Source organism: Podarcis filfolensis (assembly GCF_964270895.1).
Source record: "Podarcis filfolensis genome assembly, chromosome: 6".
In the NCBI taxonomy this organism is placed as follows: Eukaryota; Metazoa; Chordata; class Lepidosauria; order Squamata; family Lacertidae; genus Podarcis; species Podarcis filfolensis.
The window spans coordinates 59,613,803-59,641,776 of record NC_139609.1 but is presented as its reverse complement, the minus strand read 5'-3'; the positions used below and the strand labels follow the sequence as shown (position 1 = coordinate 59,641,776).

The 27,974-nt window shown below is 43.4% G+C and overlaps 2 protein-coding genes and 1 long non-coding RNA gene across 4 annotated transcripts in view; 1 reads left to right on the top strand and 2 right to left on the bottom strand.

The window, feature by feature from the left end:
- The first annotated feature begins 256 nt into the window (after window positions 1-256).
- ELK4 (ETS transcription factor ELK4) lies at window positions 257-26,841 on the top strand. Of its 2 annotated transcripts, none has more exons than XM_083617152.1 (6): window positions 257-493; window positions 6,157-6,372; window positions 8,065-8,946; window positions 9,909-10,025; window positions 11,866-11,965; window positions 21,098-22,397. In XM_083617152.1, the coding sequence occupies exons 2-5, from the start codon at window positions 6,166-6,168 to the stop codon at window positions 11,962-11,964; spliced, it is 1,305 nt and encodes a 434-aa protein (XP_083473278.1). In that variant the 5' UTR covers window positions 257-493; window positions 6,157-6,165; the 3' UTR covers window position 11,965; window positions 21,098-22,397. The 2 variants fall into 2 exon arrangements, with proteins under 2 accessions (XP_083473278.1, XP_083473277.1); XM_083617151.1 differs by lacking the exon at window positions 21,098-22,397 and adding an exon at window positions 26,684-26,841 and having other exon boundaries at window positions 274-493.
- Window positions 16,533-27,974, bottom strand: part of LOC310764063 — a 436,509-nt gene continuing 425,067 nt past the window's right edge. The window contains exon 2 of the long non-coding RNA XR_014548999.1: window positions 16,533-18,078. This is a non-coding gene — a long non-coding RNA (uncharacterized lncRNA). The remainder of the gene's footprint in view (window positions 18,079-27,974) is intronic.
- The window catches only part of MFSD4A (major facilitator superfamily domain containing 4A), a 57,764-nt gene continuing 51,485 nt past the window's right edge, over window positions 21,696-27,974 (bottom strand). The window contains exons 7-10 of the mRNA XM_083617141.1: window positions 27,615-27,762; window positions 26,848-26,918; window positions 24,745-24,865; window positions 21,696-22,916 (exon numbers count right to left, since the gene is read on the bottom strand). Of these exons, the coding sequence (XP_083473267.1) occupies window positions 22,852-22,916; window positions 24,745-24,865; window positions 26,848-26,918; window positions 27,615-27,762 (405 nt within the window). The 3' untranslated portion in view covers window positions 21,696-22,851. The remainder of the gene's footprint in view (window positions 22,917-24,744; window positions 24,866-26,847; window positions 26,919-27,614; window positions 27,763-27,974) is intronic.

Here is a 27,974-nt window from a genome sequence, read left to right as displayed (position 1 = left end):
TCGAGTCCATGCAATAAATATTACAAAATGACAAAACACAAGCATACACTCCTCCCCTCTCTCTCTCTGGCCTGTAGAGGCAGCCAGCAACCACTTATTAGAAAGGGAAAAAACTCCAATCCCCACAGTGCCCTGCGGGCGGGAGGCGAGCCGAGCGTTTTCATTGGCCCACCCTCCGACTGCGTCTCCTTACGATTGGCTTGGTCCGCAAGTTCCATTCCTCCCTTTCCCGGGAGGGTGGAGGGGCGGAAGTGGTGGGTACGGCGGCCGTAATGAGACCGCGGAGTCCGCCTGCTACGGAGTGAAGCTGCTGCCCCGTCAGCCCCCTTTCGCGACGCGGCTCGCTGCTTCCGCGTCGGCCGCGAAGGGATGGGGACTCGCACTCGGAGTCTCCGCGGGGACTCCCGGCCATGAAAGGCAGGGACTCGGCAGGGAGCTCAGCACCTGCCGCCGCACGGGGACCGCTTGGCGCGGGCGGGCGGGCTCCGCCTAGGTGAGTGCCGGGCCGGGACCCCTTCCCCGTCGACCTCCGTCCCGCCCCGGGCCCCGGCGCCACACCACCGGCCCGGCCAGGATCGCCCTGGAAGACGCTCAGCCCGCGCGGTGGCCTCTGCTTCCCTAGGTGGGACGGACGGCTGCGTCCTCGAAGGCTGGCAAAAGTGCTCTCTGCCCATGCTCAGGGGAACCGCTTTGTTATTAATCCAGGGGCTAAGATAGGGCTTTCGTACAAGATTAAGCTCATCCCCCCCCCATCGCCCGCCCTTGTGGTTCCATGTGGGGCTGCTAACCAGTTTCCCCCGTTCTCTGTTGCAGCTGCTTTATGGGTTTCTTCCCATTCCTTCTCTCAACTCTACTCAGAGACTTGGCTGTGTTTTACCCACTCGCTTCTGTAATTAGTAAAATCAAATTGGTCAGCATTTGCTGCCAGTTACATTAGTTCCACTTGCTGGTGCATAGGCTTCTCTACAGCATGTTATCTCGCTGGCTTCTTTCAAGCAGCCCTGCCCAAACTACTGCCATTTTTTTTACAGGTGAAGGAAGGAGGGAACGGGTGTGAGAGTTCTGGCTAAGCAATAATTCGGAAATGCCTTCCTGGCCCGAGCAGCTGAAATCTGTCTGCTGGACTATATTGGCAGAAGCCCATTAGTTTTTCTTTATAACTGATGTTTATACATTGTCCTGCATCCCTTGGGGCTTAACTACAGACCCAGCCTATGGAATTTAATCTCAGTTTTTGTCTTCTGGTTTCTGCAGAAATCTTAAGATGTGGTTCCTCAAATATGTTGTTATCTTCCCAGCTGCCTTGCTTTTCTGAATCTTTCATCATGGCTTTCCTGGAGTTCATGTCCCCCTATTTTGTGTTGTCTGTCTCTTCTGGTTTCTAGCACTTATGACAGTCAGTTTCTTGTTACCCGAGGCTGCATTTGCATGAATGTGAGTAAACTGTGTTGGGTATTTCTGCAGGGTTTACACAGCTTCTATACTGGATGTGTGTGTCATAACAACAGCTACCCCGGAGTTATGTCCTTCCTAAAATACACTCTGTAACTTACAGTTTGGGAGTGGAAAGAATAAGCCCTTCTCTTGTAATGCTCATGTGAACAAACACCTCTTTAAAGAAGAGTCTGTGCTCATTTTAGCTTCTCTTTTTGCATGTTTCAAGAGGTTGAGACTTTAAAAATAATTTGTTAGTTGAAATTCCTAATGCGAAAATGATCAGGACTTGTATCAAGGTAGCTAACCTGTGGTTTATCAGAAGCTGTTGGACTCCCATCAGCTCCAGCATGTGTGGCCAGTGGTCACAAATGATGTGAGTTGTAGGCCAAATACAGGTTAATCACCCCTGCAGAGCCTGCCATTATACAAGATCACATTGACTGGCAAAAGATTGTGAACTGTGGCCTGGCAGTTGCACAGTGTGGCAGAGATACCTCTGCATCTATAGCCCTGTCACTCATACCAGCTGCTGTGAGGGGAAAAGGAGCTCTGTGCCAGTGGAGTGATGCAATCCAAACACACACACATACCCCAGTGTGGGCAGTGGGGGTTGAATTATACCCCAAGCCTAGTTCTGTGTTTCTAGCAGAGGCATACTTAGGGCTTGGCAAGGAGCTGTATCAGCTCCCCCCTGTAAAAAATAAAAATAAATAAATCACTTCTGTGTTTGATCTTGCCACGATAGTGGCATCATGTTGCCACACACATATATGCCATACACTCCATAGTTTCCCATGGTCTGCCTTCATATCACCTTGCCATTTCTCCTACTGCTCAGCAATGAAATTATTGGCTAAACTCACAACCTTACGCAGATAACTAGAGTATGCCTCTGGTTTCCAGTCATTAACACAAGTTAGCATTCTTTACCTATAAACAAGACACTTGGATATATGGGTAAACTCTGGCCTATTATCTTTTTCTATAACAATCCTGTGGTTCCTAAAACCAGTTAGAAGAGAGAATAATTGATCTGTGTTATGTGATCTGAGTTCTGCATCCCAGACATGTCCCTCTGTTACCATTTGACTCATCTCCTGGTGTCCTGTAATCTCTATTGTCTTTTCTTCCCACTGCCCCATAGTAAAATCCATTCAGCCCATAGATTGCTACTTTTTTCTGGACTCCTTCCTAATTTCCCCCCTCTTACACAACATGCTTACTCTTTTCTGCCCCATTCAGATTTTCAGAATCTGTTAGCATTTCCTCACATTGTTGTTCCCTTTAAATTTACTTTAATCTACTCCTGCAGCAACTAGTCTGCTTCTGTTCTAAGGGAGTCCTATCTTTCCTTAAGAATCCCCATTTGCTTCATTGCATGTGACCCTCATCCATTGTCACCCTCTTCTTATTGCCATTGTGGCAAAATATCCCTTGCTCCACTTTGCTTGCTTCATACCCAGCTGCCCAGCTTTGCGTTGTGTTTGGTTTGCTGCTGCTAACCTGGCCAAGAGATGGGACAGCAGTTGTGGGCAGGAACTGGAGGAGGGAGACATAGCGGGATGTTTTTGTGGTTGGTAGGAGCAAACTAGAAAAATAAACAAATGTATATTTTTGAAAACTTAAACTGGCAGAGGGGTTCATGTTTGCAAACTGCTGCAAACACTTGAATTTGCTTATTATGGGGATCCTTCTACCTCTCTTCTATTGGAAAAAGTTGCAAAAAGTATGTTAAGAACTCTTTTCGTTGAGTGTGTAAGAGCCCTGTAGAAATGCTTCTGAAAGCAATTGTATGAAAATCCTTGGGCTTCATTTTTGTGGTGTGAAGTCTGGTGTGTGTGCGTGCGCGCATATACAAGCCAGGAACTTGGAAAATGAAAGCAACTGCTAAAAGCATTGAAATCTTGCAGTTCTGTTCAGGACTTTGATCTCTGTAAGGCTATGGTAGCTATTTGTAATCAGCTCTGCAAGCCTACCCCTTCTCCTGTGAACTTTGATTTCCTCCCCGGAAATGCTTACTGAGATCACAGCATTTTCTTAAAACAAAAATATCTGAACTACAATAAGGATGCATTTATAAATATTCCCCCGTATAATAACAAAGTGAATGGCTCTGTGCCAAAAAAAAGATGGCATTGAAATGGGGCCACCCAGGGAGAATATGGCATATTCAAGGACAGAGCCATCAAAGGGGGTGGGGTACAGGAGCTGCTGCTGTATTTGTCCCCAGCAGGGGACCTAGACTCTAAACCTTGCAGAATGAAAGTCATGAAGCAAAATGTGCAGGCACCATTTGAAGTAAGCCCATACTGACATCCTTTTGGCACCAGGTGTTGAATAAAAATGTCAGTGTAATGTGGGGTGGAATTGAACATAGCTCTGACTGGGGTATGCTTGCATAATAGGACCTCCATGCCCCCTAACCCTCCAGAGCTGGTGGGGTGTGTGTGAGGGGAGGAAAGTTTAGTTGCATGAGCAGACCTTGTTCCATGGCACATGCAACAACTTAGTTGAATTTATGCTTCCGTTTCAATGTAAACTACCTGGAGACCTTTTAAGTAACAAACAACTAATAGGTCTAGTAAGTAAGAATACCTATGCAGCTGTGCTTGAGTAGAATCAGAGTTATTGAGGGATATAAAGGAATGTGTACTAGTGCACAAAGCTCCCACCCATCCCTGAAGTGAGGATGTATGTGTATTTTTGTCCTAGCTATAGGATAGTGGCATAACTATAGGTGGTTTTTTTACCTATAAGACATCATTACTTGCTAGCAAAATGCCTGAACAGAAGCAAAATGGTAAGCACCTTAGAAAGGTGGCTTCTATACTGAAAAGTAAACACCAAATTTTAGTTTCTTAGCTGGATTAGTGCAAAGTGACAGAGTTGATCCTTTGCATGTAAAACTGGGGTTTCCTCAGTTATCTTACTTGGTTGTGTCTTGAGGCAGATAATCCTGTTGGTTCTAGTCAGAAGTGGAGTTGAGGGGGGTTGTGATCTGCTCCTTCTGAATATCCAGCAAGAAACAGATTAAAAGACTCAACACAGGCCTGTTCTTTTAACAGCGCAGTCTGCTAGTGTTGCATATCTGTGTGCTGTTTGTCTTGAGTTCTTTAAATGAGTCTTCCCTTGGCAAGGTCCCATTAAAAACAGACGAATGACAGACTCTACCTAAAGGGGGAGCAGGGAGAAGTACCTGCCCCAAGGCAAAATTTAATTAGGAATGCTTAACCCTGTTTTGTCATGCTAGATTGTCCTACGAATCCTTTTATAGAGCCAACTACATTCCATCATCTCCTTTGAATAGGCTGAAGAGTTTCTCCTACAGAATTATTTCTTACTTTTTGTGTTGATTCTGTAATATGTACATGCTACCAAAGTTATTCTGGGTATCAATTTGCACCACCTGCCCTGCAACTGGCAGTTTGTATATCTCAGCAGTTAGTTTAGTGAAAGGACCTTGAGGATAGTGGTGGGCCAAGACTTCAGCTCCATCCTCATAGTGACCTTCCGATATGTCCTGCTGCTACAGCCTCTGCTGTGTCTACATCTCGCTTTGGCCTGTGTGAGAGGAAAAGATAGCCCCCATTAGACTGGACTTTGCCACACGGTTTGCCAATGGTGAATTTCACTCAGGTGAAATAAGAGCTAGGTGAGATGAATATTTCCACCACTGAAGAACCTCTTTATTTCAGTGTGCTGCATATCTAACTGGGCACCTGTCCTTCTTTCTTCAGTTGTAGGAGTTTGGAGGACAATGTAATATTAAAGCTAGAACTTGCAAGGTGCCTGCACCAGCCTGGCTGCTCATCTCTCCTTCTTTGAACAAGGATGTGGTAGCAGGTTTCTGTCTGTTCAGACACTACAGTTTTTCAGGTGTACATGTAAGGTGGTAACATGTGAATATGACCCAATACATGTTTGCAAATGTGTGGATTTACTTGAACATTCATCAGATAGCCAGGATTGGTGGTTGCTTATGAAGGGTATATTTGTTTGCATAATATGAAAATTGGCCTGGGCGCCTTTCATTCTCTAATCCAGAGCTGGCCAATGTAGTAGCTTCCTGATGTTGATTACAGCTCCCTTTATCCCTGACTATTAGCCATGTTAGGAGGGGTTGATGAGAGATGGAGATCAACAGCATCTGGAGGGCGCCACACTGACTATCCCTTCTCTAATGTGTTCTATTTTATAATTCGGATTTCATTCAGAAGTAGAATTTGAGTGCTAAAATAAAAAGCAGCATGGTGGCCAATCCTTGAACAAGACGACACCCTTTGCCCCTCCAGCATCAGTAGTAATGCATTTTCTTAAGAGAAAAAAATGTAAATTGTAATTGTGGCTGTTTCGCTTTGTGTGCTATTTGCGCTATTTTTGTTTTGAACATTCTGCAAAGAGTCTAATCTGGCTGCTGCACTGGCACAGTTTCTGATGAGCAAAGCTAGACCTATGGAGGGACTTTTCATAGATAAATGTAATGAGTTAGTGTGGCTCTCCAAACGGTATTGATTTAACTAAATGAGACTCTAAATAGTCCCAGTGTAGAGAATGTGGCCCTCCTAAACTTTTGTTTTTTGTTTCTCGTGTTTCTCCTCTGGCAGTACTGATCATTGCAAACATACCATTTATTTTAGGAGAGATGTGCATGTGCCCCCCCAAAGCATTGTGCGTGACCCTTGTGAGAATCTTCTCAGCTTCTCTTCTTCTGCATTTCAGCTCATTGCTATGGACAGTGCGATCACCTTGTGGCAGTTCCTTTTACAACTCCTCCAGGAGCCTCGGAACAAGGATATCATCTGCTGGACCTCCAATGACGGAGAGTTCAAGCTGCTGCAGGCGGAAGAGGTGGCCCGCCTCTGGGGGATCCGTAAAAACAAGCCCAGTATGAACTACGACAAACTCAGTCGTGCTCTCAGATATTACTATGTGAAGGTAACTCCAGCATTTAGTTTGTATCAGATGTGTAACCCTCCTTTCCTTCTGCCTCAGCCTAATGAGCTTTTCTGTTTTCCAAGGGTAATGCAATGCTATACAGTGGTACCTCGGGTTAAGTACTTAATTCGTTCTGGAGGTCTGTTCTTAACCTGAAACTGTTCTTAACCTGAAGCACCACTTTAGCTAATGGGGCCTCCAGCTGTTTCTGCGCCGCCGGAGCATGATTTCTGTTCTTATCCTGAAGCAACGTTCTTAACCTGAAGCACTATTTCTGGGTTAGCGGAGTGTGTAACCTGAAGCGTATGTAACCTGAAGCGTGTGTAACCTGAGGTAGCACTGTACAAGCTTGGGTATCATGAGAGCTGTTTTCTGTGGCTGAGAGTTTAGATTTTCAGGCCCTGAACTACTTCTAAAGAGTTATTAAGTGTCTTAGACGTTTAAGTGAGGCTTTCCAAGAAAATCACCTGTCAGGTTGCCAAAAATGAGTACAAATTTCAGGGAAATGAAAGCCCTAAAAACACAAAAGTAATTACAACTTGCTATACTCCTGCGATGCCATTTTGTATTTGGCACTATCCTAAAATATTTTGTTTTAAGTCTGAATTCAAGTAGACTTTAATCTCCCCCACCCTTTTACTTCACATATATATGCATTGCCTTTTCCAGAATAGTGAACGACATAGGAAGTTACCCCACCTCCTGTGCAAGTGCATTGCTTCCCCCCCTTAGAAGGAGCCTATTCAGTGCTACCCAAGAACAAGGAAGAGGGATATTTTCATATGATCTTATTTTGCAAACTGTCCTTGTGTGGGTGCATGGGATAAGAAAATAAATGTTCCAGAGGCCTGCAGATTAGAACTTAAAGTTGAGATAACATTGGCTTGCTCATTAAACTTACAATTCAGTACTTCAGTAAGTACAGAAGGAAATAAGTGTTGCTGAATACAGCTTAGAGGCATTGAAGTGGCTGCAGTTCATGTTGTTCTGCTGAATGTCAGCTGCTTATTTCCCATCAGCTACATAAAAGTTACATAAATCTTCTCTCATTTGAGTACTTAACCTTGGTGCTGTAACACAGTGCGCCCACAGATGCAAACACAGTGCCCATCTTCAGTATTTGGGCTTAAGCTTCCTTGCCTTTTAAATCAAGGCCATAAAATGTGTAGGTAGTAGACTGAGTCTGGGCCCATTATGTGTGACGTAAGTTCAGGGCCATTGTGATTTAATGCACATTGCGGATGGGCTTTTCAGTGTGTGGGTGGCCGGACAGGAGAGAAATGGCAAAACTTTCCATGATCGGTGAATGTTCTGGATTCAGCCAGTGCTGTAGCCTTGTTGGAGCTAACTGTGGGTGTGACCTGATTACTGCAGGGATGAACAGTACCCAGGACTCCCCCCACCCCCTTAAGCCACTCTGAGTTTCTAAATGGAAGGGAGGGATATAAATGTAGGCAGAATCCAGGCTAAGCTAGTTGTACTTCGTTTCCATTGAAATCAATGGGGCTTGGTCATTGCTGATTAAGTGTTAGCAACTTAGCCTGGATCCAACACATAATAACTATGTAACTAGGCTTGTCCACAAAGGTAAGTAATTTTCTTGAAGTGGGGCGTCCTTGGGTTGAGCCGCCGAAGCAAGAATTCAAATGAGGGGAGTGCCTGACGCCTTCTTATTGTTTGATGTTTCCACAGAACATCATCAAAAAAGTGAATGGCCAGAAGTTTGTTTACAAGTTTGTGTCTTACCCGGAGATTTTGAATATGGACCCCTTAGCGGTTGGCAGGATTGAGGGTGATGCCGAGTCTCAGGCGGGCTTGATAGACGTTAGCAATGCTGCAAAGGACGTGGAGAACTGTGGGAAGGAGAAGCCTCAGCCCTGTGCAAAGTCCTCCAGCCGCAATGATTACATCCACTCAGGCCTATATTCTTCATTCACTTTGAACTCCCTGAACTCTTCCTCTTGTGTAAAACTCTTTAAGCCAATCAATATGGAGAACCCGACCGAGAAACCGGTGGAGAGGAAAGGTCCTCAGGATCTGACACCGTCGGTCATAAAATTTGTGACTGTGTCCTCCAAAAAGCTTTCGATCTCCCCCCTCGCCTCTACTGCTCAGCCGCCCTCTACTCTGTCAGCTGCTTCCACTCTCCCTTCTGGCTCAGATGAGAGCCTCCAGGCTTTGGAGTCCCTGGTAACACCGAAAGCTGAGACGTCCACATCCTTGCCATGCTTGGCCGCCAATTTTGCCCCTACGCCTCCTGCAGCCTCCGTTTCTCCTCCTCTCCAGGTTCCTCCCAGGTCTCCTTTGCCACCTTTAAGTTCTGATCTGGCTATAGACACAGATCCTGAGCCTGTGTCGTGCCAGCAGCTGGAACATTCTCAGAACCAAGTCTTGGAGTTCAAAGAGCAGGGTTCTTCCATGCTAGAAAAGGAGTTTCGTCATAGCCGAACTAGAAAGCCTAAAGGGCTGGAAATTGCTCCCACTCTGGTCATTACTGGCAGTGACCCAAGTCCGCTGGGGATACTAAGCCCTTCTCTCCCCACTGCTTCTCTTACACCAGCACTTTTTTCACAGGTAATCCTGTCTTCCATTACTTCTAAACCAAATCCTGTATATGTGCAAGGAAGCATGGCAGAGAGATGACCTCTTCAGAAGAGGTGTGCTAACTTTTCTAAAGGTTATGAGTGAACAGACAGGGATTTTTCGAAGCTGTATAGAAATCTAACCTGTTGCCTGTGATCAGGTACATAGCTAACCAGACCAAGGTGTGTTTAGTGTAACATGTACTGATCTTTACATGATGGAGGTAGAGCATAGAGTCAGCTCAGAATGCCTCACATTTCTGGAACTTTTTGGCAAGGGTGGCATGAAAATCATTTGAGAGAGCCAAACTTCCTAAGCTGATTTTTCATGTTTGGATACACGAAAAGCCAATGCAAATGTAATGCTCTTTTTGCAGTGTGTCTGTGCTAGCTTAATTTCAAAGAGAGAAAGTATACAGCAAGGTTAGGTGCATGTTTTTGTTTTTTTTTAATACTTATGTATGGGCTGTGTGAGTACAGCATGAACAGAGCTTAGATGTCAGAAATTAGTTCAGATCACTGTTAAAAGTGGCCATCTTTGCTTGAATCTGTTCTGTCTAGCTCATGTTCAGTTGTAGATTTGCACACATTCACCAAAAGCTATTAAACTTAAGTATTGACTTTCCAAACTTGATCACCTGCTATTTTGGGTGTCTGGTGCTGAAACAACTGCCTTGGCTTCCTTAGAGCCTGGTGCTGATAGTGGCAAGGTTTCAAGTTCGATCCCTGTATGCTGCACATTCCTGCATTGCAGGGGGTTTGCATAGATGATCCTCAGGATCCCTTCCAACTCTACAATTCAATGATTCTAAGCCCAGGTGACCTCGGTGGCCTGGAAGTGTTAAATGCTTGCTAGTTATACTGCTGGTAATGGAAATTCAGGTGTTAAATAGTTTCTTATGTTAAGTTCATATATTAAACTGGTGTTGTGACATTGTTTTGTATGTCTCACAGACGCCTATTTTGCTGACCCCAAGCCCCTTGCTCTCCAGTATCCATTTCTGGAGCACTCTCAGTCCAGTTGCCCCTCTCAGCCCAGCAAGATTGCAAGGTGCTAACACCCTTTTCCAGGTAAGTTCTAGTGGATGACTTCAGAGGTGAAGCTAGCTGCTCTGGCACTCAGAGTGCCGCATATGCTGTGTACCCAGGGGCGGGGTAAGCATCCCAGGGGGGTGGGGGGCGATGTCACCCCCCCTTCAGGGATGACACCAGGGGCGGGCCGCACCCACCGCAACCCCCTTACTCCACCAGTGGATGACTTATGTAAAAGAGCCAACAAGATTTGCAAAATTAGAAATATCTCCTCTTCTTATAGGTTCATTTAGAAGTTCATCTCAATTCAGATGGTTCTCCATTTGAGAAACAAGCCATGGGCTCCTGCGCTCCCTCCTCTTCTGCACAGTTTCACTTTCACTTTGCAGCTTACTGCTGACTTTAGACGCTGTGACAGTGAATCAGAAAACTGTGGTTAACACTTGCACTGCAAACCAGAATTTTTAAAAAGCATGCTATTCCAATTCTGACTTGGAGGGTGAGTGCTAACAATAGTCCATGTAATCCAGACTTTGCAGTACCCTTAGTTCTGGAAGCCTTCCAGTTTAAGCACAATGGACTGGAAAATGTTCTTTTAATGTGTTCTTTTTAGCTTTGTTCTTTTAATGGAAAATCCTTAATGAAACATGGAACATGAGCACAGTGGAGACTTTGTGTTAATCCCGAAGAGTAAGCATAGTTTTGTCATTGGGATAAGCCAATGGTAAGATGAGCAAATAATTGTTCGCTTTGAGTGCCACACCCGATTCCTGGTGAAGGATACCATTTAGTGATTGAATAGGAACACATTGAGTATGTTGTTATGTTGTGTACAGTGGTACCTTGGGTTAAGTACTTAATTCTTTCCGGAGGTCCGTTCTTAACCTGAAACTGTTCTTAACCTGAGGTACCACTTTAGCTAATGGGGCCTCCTGCTGCCGCCGCACCGCCAGAGCCCGATTTCTGTTCTCATCCTGAAGCAAAGTTCTTAATCCGAGGTACTATTTCTGGGTTAGCGGAGTCTGTAACCTGAAGCATATGTAACCTGAAGCATATGTAACCCGAGGTACCACTGTACATAAGAGTAATTTTTGTTGTTGTAACCGCCCTGTGATCTTTGGATGAAGGGTGGTGTACAATTTTTTACTATTATTCAAGCCTTTCAGAAAAATTAAGGTACAGCTTGTATCTTTAATTTGTGTGACGCGGTGTGTACATCAAAATGGCGTAAGTAAATTACTCAGTTCTTGTATATGGATGCTGAGATGAAAGAACCAAGGTTGTGATATGCAGGTTCAGGTATGCGTATGAGATATGTATATATATAGAGAGAGAGAGAGAGAATACTCAATGTAATCTACAGCAAACTTTGAAGCTTTAAGTGGCATTTATATATTATGTGCTGGCAGGAGCTAAGAACAGCTGTCCAAAGCTGCTTTTTAAAAAGGTTTTCCAGTTTATCTGTTAATGGGCAGAAGAAAAAAATAACAATCTCACAAGCATTTTGGAGTAAAAGAATTCAACCCAGGATAGCCTTTTATCTCAGTCATGTACTGTAGTCAAAAGTGGCCCAGTGAAAACGCCCTCTAGTGACAAACTGTTATAGTACCAGGTTAGAAAAACGGAGGCATTTGTCGCCACGTCATCTTTGGTGGCTTTGCTCCCCTGGTTCGTTTCTGTAAGATCATTTTACAGTGTGAGTAGTGAACTGAAAAGGCAAGTATGAACAGACTTGAGCTTCTTAGAAATGGTAATGATAAATTGTTAATTATTCTGTTGAATAGTCTCAACACACCAGCTATCAGTGGAAAAGATAAATGCTAGTGCACAGAAAACTTTTTACACTGGTGCAATCTTGGTATCTGTTTCTGTTTTTCAGTTTCCATCGGTGCTGAGTACTCATGGACCATTTACGATGTCCGGAATGGACGGGCCCTCCACTCCTGGGCCTTTCTCCCCAGACTTGCAGAAGACATAGGGTATGGCCTTCTGGGAAAAGGACAGGTGGAAATCAAGAAAAAGAGGTTTCATCGAAATAAAGAAATCTGGTTTTCAGTATGGGGTTTGCAATTCCACAGAGACAATATGAACAGGCTTGGGGTTTTTTGCTATTCCCGGTTTAAATGCCTTTTCAAAAATTCCTTTCAAGACACAAAAGGGAATTTTTATGGAAACGCCTTAATTGGAGACTGTTCTCCAAGATCACTTTTCTCACCTGGTTCTTCTGATTTAAGAAGGCTTCTCTTGGTAAAGCGATTTTTCTTGAGGGGGTTGGAATGCAATGATTGACTCAGCAGCAGCTGATACCAGTCACAACTTTTGTTTTTGACTGGTAACCTTTTGCCCCTTTGCTTCTTGTATAACCTATCAAAATATTAATCTCCATTGGAAGCTGGCATTCCAAGAAATACTTGGAAATTTTTTTAAATTTTTTTTTTAAGGCTTGCTTTAGGGTTGATAATTTCTCTATTAGTAATGCAGGAATGCTGTACGAAAACATATTATCTCTTTGTAAGAGGAAACTTTTCAGGAGCATTTTATAGTGATATAGAAGAACTGGGCAAAATTTTAAGGGTGTTGCCTATAAATAGAGAAGATCTAGCTGTGTATCCTTTAGCCAAAATTGTTGATTCATCTCCAGAGAAATGCATAGCACATGGAATGAATGAATCGTTTTGGTCTTTCGAAATATTTGAATGTTTTACGTCTGATGTTGCTTGGTAGGTTTAAAAAACAAAACCCTAATATTTAAAGAAGCACACCATTCTAATTGCAGATCTTGGCAACTGATGTTTTGTGGCATTGGGGTAACCATATATCTGATATGCTGTGTGTGGTGTTGTCTTGATGCTTGATAAGGTCGTATGTAGATCTGACATTTGAGCAGTGAATGTTTGCTTGTATTCTATTATTTTATTCTCCCCTGTCCCCTTTCAACAAATAAGGTATCCAAAGAACAGTCACTGCTGCTCTTGGCCCCTGATACCTCTGGGTGATCCACTTTTCTTTTTGGCCACACTCTCACTCGGATTTAAGGTTTGAGCATGTTGATGCTCCTAAAAGTAGAAATAATGTGTGGTTATTTGAAAGTGTTCCTGTTGATGAGGAGGGTGTGAGTGGGAAAGGGCAAGGTGGTGTGGGCTGCTTTATAGCCTAAAAGAGCTAAAAGCTGCTTTCAGACTGCACTTAATCTTGCAGCAAGGGAGTGGTTAAACCATACTTGAACTGTTCTTGGATGTCTCCACTATGAGGATAGTTTAGATGTAATTTGGTGGTCATGTTATGCTGACTTCCTGATGAGGCGGTCTGGCTTATATGACTGGAAATTGAAAGTATGATGGGAACCTGGATAGATGTTTACAGCTTTAGTTGTTATCTCTCCGTAGAAAGAGATTCATTGAGAGGCATAGTATTTCTGCATAAGTGCTACCCTTATCTTCTAGATTTGGGCCAAAGTCCTGAAAGTACCACAAGACCTGTAGCGTCACATAGCTATTTGATGGAAAGGTAAGATAAATACCAGGGATGGTATTTGGCAGGGTTTTGCCTTTTTTTTTTTTAATTGGGAATTGTTGACCAGCTACTTATTAAGGACTAAATGCAATTTCCCACCACAATTTTAATGATGACTTTTAGTAGTCTGCAGAAGCAGAGAGCTTGAAAAGGAAGCAACTATTTGAAATGGTACCTCCAGTGCACCTACTGGATTTGAGAGAAGCTTGAAATGCTGTGTTTTGTATCCATCCCATTCTTTAAGATCAGCAGGGGACTTGAGCACAGTCATCCAGGCGCTTCTGCAAAATCTCTGTTAATTTCAAAATATGTACCTATGTATGAGAGTCCCCTAGGGCTGAGTACCATGCTAAAGGAGAAGACATTGGCTGGTCCCCCCCCCCACGTCCACTGAAATACCGTACATAAACTAAATTTCTCCTTCTCCCATAGAGTTTGCGATGCACCATTCACAAGAACAGTCAGAAGTTAATTTCTTGGACTGCCCTTCCAAAACCACTTCTGGTAAGAGGAAAGGAATGGTGTAATATAGCTTAGAACCCAAAGAGACAGCAGGAGGTGTGTTCTTGTCTGTTACTGAAGGTGCATTGCTGTCATTCATTTTCCAGACGTGATCAGCTAAGTCATTTGAAAGGTCCATGTCTGTTGTGCCTAAATTGAATGTGCAATATTTCCATATATTCTGTTTAATGCAGACATGCAGAAAAATAGCTGCAAGTAGTAAGTAAGAGGAGGCAACCTGCATTCCTGAGTTTGCACAGGGGGTTTGTATTCTGCCTCATGGGCTAAAGTAACGACAGCACTTTTTAATAGCAGCCAATCTAGGCTGGCTGCTTTTGGCATATGTACTGGGGGTAGGAGAGAAGTCAGAGCGAGGTTTTGTTTTGCTTTACATTTCTTCTTGAGCACTAAAGGAATGCAATTAAACTATTTTTTCTTTTGTCTTCTTTGTCCCATCACCAAAGGAAACAGGCAGGGTATCTTTCGTCAAATATTTCTTGTGTGGTATATGGTGCACCTGTGCCGTATGTATATTTAAAAACATGTAAGTGAACCAAAGTTGGGCCATCTTGGTAGCAGTTTTGTTTATCCAGGTTTCACAATCTAGCCCCACCAGTCTCAAAAAGACGGACTGTTGTATGCTGGCTTGTTATACTGGGCTGAGGTATACATACACCTATTGCTCTTCTGTTTCAAGTGATTTGATAGAGCTCCGTGGCTTCATTTTGTGGAGGCTTTGCTTTTCTATTTGGTCTTGACTAGCTCTCTGCTTCATCCTTGACATGGTAGGTTATTGGAGGGCTTACAGCAAACAACTGTCTCGTGCTTTTTAGCCACTATGCTACAGCACCCTCCCTCCACCCCAGTGCCACCTTTGAAGGGTGGAATTGGTGCAGCTCTATTCTGTCAGTGATCCAAGTGCTAGTAGAATTGGGATTTAATGCTGCAAGGTTTCAAAAGAGATAACCAGCTAATATAGATATTTTGTATTTGTGTTTCAGCCAGTTCCAAGGTTGGACAGATCTTTTTACTTTCATGCATGTTCTCTTTTAGTTTTGTTTTTTGATGTGTTGAAAACTTTTTAATTTCCACAAGAAGTTTTTCTTATGCTTTCAACTGTGTGCAAACTTAAGTTAGGGTCTGATCTAACTTTAAATGCTGGATGTTATACTTGTATGTGTGTGTATGTATGTATGTATGTATGCAGAAAAGAAAATAACCAGGTGTGTCACCGAGTTAAGGGAGTTAACTGTTTCTTATTTGGGAGTTATTTGGGAGAGAAGAGCAATCCTGATTTGTATTCTGCATACTATGTTGGCATGAATTGGTGTCTGATTGCTCTTTACCTCATTCGCTCAGTTTTGGCAGTCTTTGGGGTAGCCTAAATCATTCATTGTATCTGCTAGAGTTATATTGTTGCCAACCGTTTTATTGCCTTTTGAAGTATCTAATTGCATGTAAGCACTTGTTCACACAGCACATCTTTGTATTGTAGCAAGAGGGCTGTTGTTTGTTTTTAAAACAGAAAGAGTGATTAAGGGATGCCCAAGAAACTAAATGTTGTTTTTCAAGTTCTAAGTAAGCAAAAAGGACTTCCTTCTCTTACCTTGTGTCAGTTCCCCCAAGTACGTGTATTGGATTTCAGCCGCCATTCACAGTCATCACACCAAATTTTACAGTAGTTGAGGTTGAAACAGATGATGAGAGGGCCCAATGAACCCGTTACTATCTTTGATTCTGTGTTGAGATTCCTGCATTGCACGGGGTTGGACTAGAAGACCCTAAATTCTGTGTTTCTAAGAAATGCCAGAGAACTTTAAATTCTCCACAGCTGTTAACGGCAACATAAATAGTATCAGTAAGCCACAAGGGAATGACCTAATCTAGTGCTGCTGAACACAACAGCTCCTAATCTTGCCAGTGTGTGCAGCCTTTTTTTCTTGTGGAGAAAGCATTAGGCTGATGTCTGTGGCCCTGGAGAAAAGTGTAATGTGGTCCTTAAAGGGCTCAAGGTAGAGGAGAGTATTTAACACAGTCATTTGCAAAGTGAAACTGAAGTACAATTAATGGGTTGTGGCCTGATTTGGAAACACATCTTCTCTCCCCCCGCCCCCTTCACAGGGCTGTAGTGGTTAGACCTATCTTAAAAGATGGATGGATAATATTTGATTACCTTGTATTGTGCTTTGCTTTATTTTGCTTTTCACATGTTGTGTATCATATTTGGTAGTTGCTTGGAGATGCTTGGTAAAGTTACTAATAATCTTAAACAATGCTAATTCCCAGCTTGCTAAACCATAGCTTAGTGGGTGGAATCGAGTAGTGTGGCTATTTCACTGCTTGCTTCTTGGTTTAATAAAGCAGTGTTTAGCTGTTGCATCCCAAATGGGGAACTGAATGTTCACCCCGATCTTAAACCATCTTCAAACTCTAGTTTAATATCCTGGCTAGTAAATCAACATTAAACCACAATTCCCCATTTTTGACATAGCAGCTTGCTGTGGCCGGAGCACACAGTTTTGTCATTTGTTCCCCAGCTACTGAACAGTGGTTTAAGCAAGCTGCAAATTCAGCAGCCAAAATGGGCCAGTATCTGCTTTGATATATATTAATGCTTTCTTCCCTTTAATTCAGAGCTGGGCAGTACCACAATAGGATTTATGCAGAAATGATCAGGGCTGGCTAACCATTTTGGTCTCAGAGCTTCTCACAGAAGATCAGTGAGTAGCAAAAATCCTGCTGAATCCTGCTAAAAGGTCTATATAATCCAACGTCTTATCTCCCCCTGCATAGCTAAATGGGTGCTACAGAAAATCCAAAAGCAGGAACTTAGTGTTGCTTCTAACAACTGATATTTGGTGACAGCTTTTCCCTGAAAGGAGAAGACCCTCCCTCTGTTTCATGAATTGATCCGATCCCTGCTTTAAAGCCATCGGCCATCAGAACAGCTTGTCACCGTGAGCTCCGTAACGTAAGTGGAGCACTGTATTAATAACTGGAAGCTTTTCTTTTCCCATTTGGGAGTCTTTAGAAAGTCTCTCTTTGGGAAGCTTTGTGTAATCAGAGGAGCAAGTAGTGAGTTGAATGCACAGGTTTTCTAGCTGGTCCTTCTTGAGTGGTGAGATTTCTTTGGGGAAATGTTTTGAAACTGTGGCTTGGCGTTGACTTCTGGTCTTGCTGTTCTGTTGCACCACTTTTAAATGCTACATACTAGAAGTTTTTTGTTTGTTTTTTATCTACTCTTTCAAACTTGTATAGAAAAGTCTTGTTCTAAAGTATTTTTAAAATAGTGTTTGTATTTTTTATAGCAGTGTTACCAGATGCCTTATGTACGTCACAGTGTGGGTACAGTAGCATAATTCATGCATTTTCCCCCCCTCTATATTTGTATTCGTAAATAGTATGCTCATGTGTATCTAAGAATATGCAAAAGGTAGAGGCTTGGGAGCTAATGAGAGAGGCTAGAACATAGTGCTCTAGCATGAAATACTTGGCAAATGAAAAAAGTCAGAATTAATATTGTGAAGGAGCTGATGACTTTACATAAATTCCAGGACTCCAAAATGCTTCAATGTTCTGTCTTTCTGTCAGGACACTATCAAGTCCGTAAACAGACCCCTGTGTCGCAATATAGACAAGCTGAACAATATAACACAACATGATGGCCAATAACAATGGCACTAAATACTATTTACAGTCTAATATAAATGATCAGAAATTACAACCAAAGTCTCTAAATCTTCTTCACCAGTCATGGTAGAATAATTCAAAAGTTTGATATATACATAATCTGTCGCCAATCTTGATCAATTCTTCATCAGCCAGACTTGTAAGAATTAATATGAGAAGGATGCAGTTCAATTTCTTAAGAAGCCAGTCTTACATGTAAGCAAATATAAACGCTGTAGAAAATATGCTCTGGATCAGTGCTCATATGATACTGGCTTGGCTGATGAAGCATTGAACGAAACAGATTGGTTATCCGGAAACTCTGTTCCGGTGATATTTGGTGACAGATTATGTATACAGTGGTACCTCGGGTTAAGTACTTAATTCGTTCCGGAGGTCCGTTCTTAACCTGAAGCACCACTTTAGCTAATGGGGCCTCCAGCTGCTGCCGCACCGCTGGAGCACAATTTCTGTTCCCATCCTGAAGCAAAGTTCTTAACCTGAAGCACTATTTCTGGGTTAGCGGAGTCTGTAACCTGAAGTGTATGTAACCCAAGGTACCACTGTATATCAAACTTTTGAATTATTCTACTGTGACTGGTGAAGAAGATTTAGAGACTTTGGTTGTAATTTCTGATTATTTGTATTAGTCTATAGTGTTTAGTGCCATTGTTATTGGCCGTTGTGTTGTGTTATATTGTTCAGCAGGACACTATCTAGTGCATTGGTTTTCAGTTGGTGGGTTAAGAGTCATTACCATGATGGGAGACTTGATCTGAAGCTGGCTGCACCATATAAATATATGGTAAAAATTAGGGACGGTATCCACCAAATGAGTTCTGTTAGTGCCATGGAGCTACCTCTCAGAGGACTTAGGGAACCCCCAAAACAGATTTAGGGGGCATCAGAGGGGAAGCAGGAGAAGTTCTGTAGCACAATGAAGTCCTTGCACAAACAATTACTTCATTGGATGCCACCCAGTGGGATCGGTTTCCAAATGCATGTTTGAGGTAATGCTGTGTCTGAAAAGGCTTGAGGTCTCCTGGTCCTAGTGCATTTATAGGCACCATTTTGTGGCAGGAGGAACAAGTCTGGAGGCTCCTGATGAGTTTCAGGTGGTGGCTCTGGGATTTCAGTGAACAGTACTTTTCAGATCTGAGCCTTCCATCTCTTTTTGTTTGGGTTACACCTGTTTTAAGATGGCAGAGCATGTTCCTGCAATTGCCATTTTACTTATAAGTTCATGCACTGTTGATTTCTCTCCCCGCCCCCCCCCCTGCTTTCTAAATGACTGCTGTTCCTAGAGCAAAGTCTCTGCTTTTGCTCAGTTCTGGCATCAAAAGTAGAACTGTCTTGAGTCTTCAACTTAAGGGCTCCAATTGGTCATCCCCCAAGCAGGCTAGTGCAGGGAAGAACACTGGCAGTGCGTTATGCTAGGTCCTCAGGTTATCGTTACTAGAAAAGTAACAGAGCAGGTTTACAGAAGGGAAAGGGCTTTCTTATTTTAGCTCCCTTTGGGAATAAAGCACCTGTTCTTCTCCCAAGGCCTTTGTGCGGCTGGTTGTAGAGAAAATAAAATTGGCTCTAGCTTCTACCAGGGAAGTACTCATTCTAGTACAGAGGACCTTGGGCTGCATGTGTGTTCTGCAATATGCATGCAGTCTCAAACATGGAAGGGACTGTGTTGGTGCATCTTAGAATGGATGCAATATATGAGCCTCCATGTGTGGAAGGTTTGGCTGGCTAAACAGGATTTATTTGGAAAATAAGTGAATTTAGCTGGGGGAGAGTAGGTTGTTGATGTTTTGTTCCCTTTTTTTTTAAAAAAAACCTGAAAATCTGTACCATTTGATATATATCCAGTATGTTAATGCCATTCTGTAAAATATTGCTGATATGTAATGCAATTGCATAATAGCCAAAGTTCTAAGTATGTTCTCAGTGTTACTGTTTTGACTATATAAGCACCTCTGGGTAAGATATGAGGGAGGCCTTCAAAATGTTAACAGGTTAGAAAAGGAAGAAAAATCTGCCTCTTAAGAAACAATTTTATTACAGGAGTATAATTCTCGGTCAAAAGCTAGTCTTAAAAGTCTTCTAGAAACTGTACAGCGATGCCATTTTTGTGGATTGGTTTGCTATTAAAAGTCGGTATATATTGGCTGTTGCACATCCAAACATAATGAAGGTCTTTGCTGCAAAATCAGGTGACTATTTTCTATTGCTTAGACTTTTGTGCAAAAAAGGTTTAGGGTAATCTTTTTTTTTAAAAAAGTAAAGTTTGGAGGAAGCATTGCTTATTTTGTTTAAGAACTGACAGAGGGATATGTTTTGTATAATAATGCAAGATGGCTTTAAACAGTGTAGCAAATCATGTTAATATGTGCAACCAGACTTGCAAAATAATTGTATTTTTTTAAATAAATATTTTTTAACAAATGTCATTATTTGGAGTGTTACTCTTCTGCAGTGGAAAGAAGTTGTCACTGCAGTTCAGTTATAATAGCCATTTGACTCTGGATTCTTGAAATAGAGGTAGCAGCAGTGTAATCACCAAGCATTGTCTGAACCGTGTAATATATAAATGTAGATGTGCCTCTTCTCTATCAGTAGTGATGGTACCATTCTCGAAGATCTGAATGTATTCAAATGATGCCTATTCATTGCTAAGTACTGTTCTAGGTTTCTCAGCCACAGCTGTAGCACTGTAAGCAAAAATAGATTGGTGGCATCGTGGTACAATTTGAGAAACCTGCTTTGGAAGAAACAGACTGAACCTCCTACTTTCTTTTTGCTTTCTGGCATTTGAAGTATCTGCAACTATTAACCCATTTGTGGTTTGAAGAACATGAATAGCAAGGAAATCAGACTGGAGAAGCAAATTTAAGAGACCGAGGCTATTTACAAACCATACATTTAAAACACCTCCTGTCCCAGATAATAATGGAAACTGTAGTTTAACAGTGCTGGGAAGTATAGCTTTGAGGGTAAACCACAGTGCCTAGGATTTTGGGGTGCTTTAAAGGGATGATGTGTAATACAGCCGTTCAGTGCCAGTTTACGACAGTTTTCTGCTTGAATTAAATTACCCCCCCCCAAAAAAGATTCCTTTTTCTTAGAGCCCAATACCTTAAAGCTTTAACTCATTCAGACTTTCTGCATTCATGTCTCTTGCCTTGCACCCGTGGTGCATCTGAAACAGTTCAAGAGAATTTATCAAGGTTCCAGTTTTCTAACTGATATTTCCTGAGCAGCCACATGTGTTGTTTTTGTAGTTATTTTTAGCTATTACAGCAATATTTTTTCAAAATTGAGATTAAAACGTATACTTACGTAGTTCATACACCTTTTCAGTTACAGAAGCTATACCTATTTAGTAGAATAATTGTAAAATTATGCTTGTTTGTCTTTCTCTCTATACTTGAAAGGGACACTAAAGAATTAACTTTCTATAAAGGCTGCTAGCTACTGGGATGAACAGTGATGCTGCAGTACATGTAAAGTGTCTATGCTTGTTAAATAAGTAATGAAGTAGGTATGGATTAATTGCATGTGAGGTGTAACCTCAAAATAAGCCAAATCAGGAATGCAACTTTTACTCCTGCTGTTAACACAATGGTTGCTATCAGATGCAACAGCAAAACATGGTTTGCCATAAACAAGCAGGTGTAATTTTTGCACAAGCATGTTCTTCATGTGTACAGTGGAATGAAATTAAAAGTCCCCACTTCTGGTTTATGGCAAAGGATATTTTGCTGTTTCACCCACACCTGGTAAACCATGGCTTGCTGTAAACCAGCATGAGAACTCAATATTCTTGCAATGCTAACATTCTGTTAAAGACAAATTATATTGTTGCTCAGGTTCACATGAGAAATACAACGTTTTGCTTAATCGGATTAAGGTCTACCTGGTTCTGCCGCCTTGTCCAAGAATCCTAGGGAGTAGTTGCTGTAGGTAGTCCACTGGAAAAGGCTGTGGTCCAACACACATATATAAACTTAGAGCACAAGATGACACAAGCTCTGTAATCAAGGCGGGTATATTTTAAGGATTGGACAACATGGAAATCAAAGATGAGGGCGCATACCCATGCAACATAGCAATTGAAGTCAAATGACAACAGAAAGATTCAGTATAATGCACAATTTTGAAATGAGCAGTGCAACAAGCTTCTAGGGGGAAATAGCTCTACTTGAGTGAAGTTGCTGGGTCCCATCTTAGTTACTCCACGAGTTCATGCGACAAGAGCAATCACATTAAACATTCCTTTATATATACACACACGTATATCTATCTGTGGGACAGAAATTGCAACAAAGCCAGCTCAAGTTTGCTAAAGCTAAGTTTTAAACTATCCCAATACCTTCTCTCTTTAGAACAGTCAAGAACATGGCTGCCTTCTTAATATTCAGTACCTCTCAAGTTCTGCTTCCGGAAGGCACCTCATTATATTGCACAAATGGAAGAGACTTGATGTTTGGCTTCATGTACTTCAAAATTTTCATACTTCATGGGTAAAGCTGTCCCATCAACAGAAGTAGCCTACAGCTCTCCTGTTCCTTCTACTGTACTAATTGTGAACCGTCAGTATATTCTGGTTCCACTGAACTCAACCCACCATTAGTTTCACTGTACCTTTCCCACTGACCTGGCATTTCCGCCATGTGAAATCCCATCTGGAGATGCACAAAACTTGAATACTTCAACCTGGGTGATGCAGTATTTTTTTAAAAAATAAAATAAAATTCTGGATGCCTGTTGTACAGCATCAGTGAATAGAGTTCATAATGCTGCAGCAAACGTTTTGCAACTTGATCAAATTAGAAATATCTACAGTTGCCTCTTGGTTTGCAGTGAATGAACTTTAGGACGGCTCCCGCCACCCCCAAGGTTCTAAAGTGACAGGAATACACCTTTCACTGCCTGTGTTCCTGAAGGGATATGGGAGGTTACCAGAGGAGTTAAACTTTCACATGTCAAGATTCCAGCCCTTCTAGTCTTCATTCTTGCTACAGTGCTTCTTCTCTAGTGACGGACTGACTGGCTGATGTGAATGAGTTGTAACCGACAAGTCTGAGAATAGAAAATCCAGGTAGTTTTAAACCAGACGGTAAGAGCAAATCTTTCTTTTGGTTGGTGTGACGGTGTGCTTGATCCAAATACAAACTCACGGCTTCCTTTAACTCTGATAAAGTCCAGGTTCTTCCATTGATGGTGGTGGCTTGTCCGGTGACAGATCCAGATCTGCAAAACAAGATTCCTCTCAGCAGCCATTAAGAAACGAAACAGCCGGTGGATGAGCTTTGACTTTTAAGGTGGATGTCATTGGCAGGCTACGTATCTTCTACACAACCATGTGCACACATCAAAGAGAGCTACGTTTAGCTCTCTGCATGTTCTAAGACATGCATTTCCATTTCACTTTTCTTGGTTCACTGTGTCTTCGTGGCACTGCACTGGGTGGTTCCGAGTCTTGCCTACAATTGGCTCTTAATCGGGTCGCGGGGTGAAGCTGCTCCGTTAGCTTCCCATCAGGTGGGTCACTCTTGTTTACTGCAGGAGGGTGGCGAGATCGTGCGGAAATCGGCGTGGCATGAACGCACCAGTGGAGCCAATCTGGTGCTCCTACCAGTGCATTTGCACTGTGTCCACTGCCTCATCCATCTCTCTCCTGGTAAGCAATAGCAACCCTCCTGTTAGGAAGCTAGCCAGTGGCTCTGCCCCCACCTGATGAGCCACTTCAGCTCATAATGGGACATTTGCTACTACTTGCATAATACATTCTACACCTAACTCAGTTGAGCTCATATCTCTTTATCTGGAAAAACAATGGACTTAATACACTGTAGTAAGATGCTCATGTTGACAGCAGCAGATGCAACAAGAAGTGGAAACAGGATTAGTTTAACCATCCTATGCACAAAGCTCAAAGCGCACCTGCTCTGCACCTCCCTTAACCAAGCAGGGAAAGTTCATGGAACCACTGGCTGCAGCCCAAACTCTGGTTTGTTTTGGGGAGAATAAAATAAAACCACGACTGGGAAGGCAGGAACAAGCCTTGGCTTCAGATCATGGCTTATTTTTTTCTCTCCATGCTACAAGTGTTGGTACAGATGCAAAGCTACACCAGCTGTCTTTTGCCATGACTTAGATTGTCATTTTTAAATTATTGGTTCTACTGAGACTGTAATCTTGTATTCTCTATTGGTGAGTTGACAGCTTTGTGGCCTGTTTTCCCCATTCTACAGGGTGAGTTGCGTGCACCAGCCTGTAACATGGGTAGGTAAAACAAACCATGCTAATTTAGCTGTTCTTGCATTTATATCCTACTTCTCCCCCAAAAGAGCCGGAGGGTGGTGTACATGGCTCTCCCCCTCGCCATGCTAGCCTCCCAAGAACCCTGAGAGGTAGGCTGGGCTGAGAGTTGATCACCAGCCCAAGGTCATCCACTTAGTGAGCTTCATGGCTGAATGGGGGATTTGAACCCTGGTCTCTCATGTGCAAGTGCAGCACCTTAACTGCTACCTCCCAGCTTAGGATTTAATAGCAGGATGGCTAATCTGTGGCCTTCAAGATGGTGTTGGGACTACACCTCCCATCATCCCCCACTGTCTGCCACGCTGGCTGGGGCTGTTGGGAGTTGAATTCTCAACATTTACAGAATGCCACATTGGCTACTCCTGGCTTTGAAATGTTGAAGTCTGTTTGCAGCTTAAGCAAGGAAAGCTGACTCATGCTTGTTTTTAAAAATTGATTTAGCACCTTTTAAGCTCTTCCTCCACCCCCACTTTCCTGCTATATTGTTTTTTAAAAGCGCTTTATTACACCCCCTAGCCTCTTTGTCCAGCAGTAAAGAAAGTAAAGTTTGGGGTGCCAGACAGATCATTGTGGACCAAGCCAGGCAGGAAGAACAGGCAGGAAGCAGCTGTAAAGCAAACACTTCCTTGCATTTTCTCCTTGGAGCAAGACACCCTGGCTTGCTTTGCACTAATGTCGTACCCCCCTCTTCCATTCTTTTCCGAAGTGTGGAAGGAAGGGGGAGAGGTTGGGATAATGGGCTGGCAGTCCTTACCTGATTGGGGTTGAGGGTGCATCCTGTGGGAAAACAGAAGGAAGATGTAGAAAATGAAGGCAAAGGCTCCAAAGATGGTCCCACACACTAGGAAACTGTAACTGCCCTGGTCATGAATGATCTGTCGCAAAACAAAAACAGCAAGGTTCAGGGCAGCCTTCGCACCTAATGAGAGCCACACATTGCTTTGAATGGGTCTGGGAGCCAGAGGAATAACGTCAGAGTGCACCAGCCGTGCTGACGGGGGTTGGATAGGATCCATTTCCCATGAGTGGGCTGTTTCAGACAGATTGTCTGACCTTCAGAGAAAGCAGCAGATGCCATCTGTTTCCCTAGGGTGTCTACCTGCCAGAAAACCTATCTCGGAAGGGAAAGAGCAGGAGTTCAAGAAATGTACTGCCCAGCTTTCAGCTGCAAAGGTGTCTTGAGCCACTCTATGCAATGCCTTGACTCAAAACAGAAAAACTTTCTTTTCACCCATTGGATGAGGAGGCTCTCTGTCAAGAAATTTGCTCGAGTTAAACCTCTGTGTTATTTCTTAATTTGGTATCCTGCCCTTTCTCCTAGCAGCTCGAGGTAATACACACCTTTCTTCTCCTACCCCACTAGCGGAGGAAGGGGGTGCAGGGGGTGCAGTCTGCCACAGGTGTCATCCCTGAGAGGGGGTTACATCGTCGCAGGCGGCACCCTCCAGTGGGACAGAGGTGGAGATAGCCGCCGCAGCCCTGTGGGACGCTTGCCTCGCCCCTGGGTGCATAGCATGTGGGCTGGTCCAGGTGCTGGAGCAGCTAGCTCCACCTCTGTTCTACCCCTCAGCTTTATCTTCACAACCACCCTGCAAAGGAGGTTAGGCTGAGTGAGGAAGACTGCCCCCACCCCAAATGCCACTGAGGGATTTGAGTACACACCACGGTGCCTTCCTTAAGGGTTTGAAAGAAGGCAAGATGGAGAAGCTGGACAAATGCGTCATCCCAAGCAGCGGCATGCTTAAAATACCACCCAAGGGGCTATGCTGCAGGACTGGTGACATGAGGATAGCTGCAGGTTGCATGTTCTGCCACCAGAGGCCGCCAGGTGATAGCCATCATGAGGGGCACTGCATACACTTTGCATACAGGAGATGAGAGATTCAATCCAGTTAAAAGTGGCAAGGGGTGTGGACTAATTCTTATGGAGACCCCAGAGAGCTGCAAACAATCCTGGCCTAGGTAGACAAATTGCCTTGGCAGAAGGTTGCTTCCTCTGTTCCTTCCACACTTTATTAGAAACAGATCAATTGCCCTTTGCTTCAGAACAAGCCTGGCTTTCTAAAAACTCCAGAAAACCATGAGCAGCATTTCCATACATGGTGAGTTCCTTCTTGCAGGAGTATTTGGATGGAGACAGCCATTAACATTATGAAGCATGTCAGGACAGTGGTGGGACACACGGGGTTGTAGCCAAAGCAGTGCTAAGCAATGTATTCCATTAGCACAATGGAGCTTCTCCTGCTTACCTCCCCAGATCTGCCCCCAATCTGCGCTGAGTTTTCCCCCAACCCCCTGGTAAAGATGTGGGGAGGGCATGGGGTGCAGACAGAGGGAGGAGAAGAGGAGAAGTTGCATTGCACAAGTCTAAATCCTTGCACTAATGGAACAAGTACACAGGATATCATCCATGCTTTGCATGCACAAGGTCCCAGGGTCAATTGCTGGCTTCTGTAGATAAGGTTGGGAAAGTCTTATGTTGAGCTGCTGGACCATGGATGGGGAACCTGCAGATATTCTGGACTCCCAACTCCCATCATACGTGGCCACCAGCCGTGCTGGCTAGGGATAACTGAAGATGGTCAAAAATTATGGGAACTAGAATCCAACCATAGTTGGAGGGCCACAGAGCATCAGAAGCCTGTTGGATCAGACCGATGTACCATCTAATCCAAAATCCTCTTTCCCCACAGTGGCCCACCAGATGCTCATGGGAAACCAGCAAGCAGGTTCTCTGCCCTATTGTAGACAATACTGAACTGGTGCTCTAGCTGATGGCCCTGAGAATCAGTGTCCTAAGCACTGACCAACAGAAAGCTTATGCCCAGCAGGGCGTTGGTGGATTTTGCACACTTACCGACCCTACCAGCAACTGCAGAACCATCTCTCCAATACCTGCTCCTGTCACCAGCACAGTAGTGGCACAGCCTGGAATGAAAGTGGCACCACGTTACACTTTTTGCAAGAAGCAGATAAGGAAGACTGAACAGATGCAGCAAGATGCACATGTCCCATCTTTAAGAGATTTCTTGGAGATTTTTGAAATGTTATGTGGTATTGAAATGCTTTTAAATATACACATATTCCCCCCACAGGTGTGTGATAAAGTATGAAAGAGAAGAGGGCACCCAAATGTAAATGGCAGACGTCTGTGGTACAAATGCTATGCTGATGGAAAGGACGAAGGCTTTCCTATGCAAGTGAGTAAGATACATGAATGTTGCTCTTTTATGATAAACCGAGTGCTTAAAGCAGTCGTCCTTGCATGTTCCCCTGGCAGTAAGCTCCAGTGAACATAACAGGACAATGGTCACCATCTTGTTGCCTTCCAGATGCTGTTGGCAAGTCCCATGAGTCCCAGCAAGCAAGACCAGTGGTCAGAACTGATGGGAGTTGTAGTCCAGCAGCATCTCACAGAATATGCCTACAGTTAAACAAATACGCAGAGGATTTGGTTGTTTGCTTAGCTTGTGACAAAAAAAAAATAAAAAACAAACCAGGGATTACCTTATTATATTGGAAAGTTAAAAGCATGGCCCTCATTTAAAGGGCTCTGCTTTTATTGTGGTTGTTGAAGCTATTCTTTCTTGGTAGAAAGAAAGAACAAGGGGAGACCTGGTTTACCTTTGTACTGGAGAATGTCTTCAGTGTAGGCCAGGACACTAGGGAACGTGCTGCTGAGGAACAGGCCCAGGGAGGCAGTCCCCACAAACAAAAAGACAACGCTGTAGGAAAAGATCAGGAGCAGGAAGAATGTTACAAGCACTCCAAGCTGCAATGACATAAAGGGAATGGAGAAAAAAATAAAATTAAGTAAGATTTTTTTTTGCGCTCAGCTAAAAAGACCGAGTAACCACCACTGCTACAGGGGCGGGGGGCGGGGAGGGACGACAAGACACAACCCTGACTGTATGAGCCTTGCCTCTGGAGAGATTCACAGACACGTGGGCATCATTTGGTATCTCGTCTCCCGATAATGCCCAG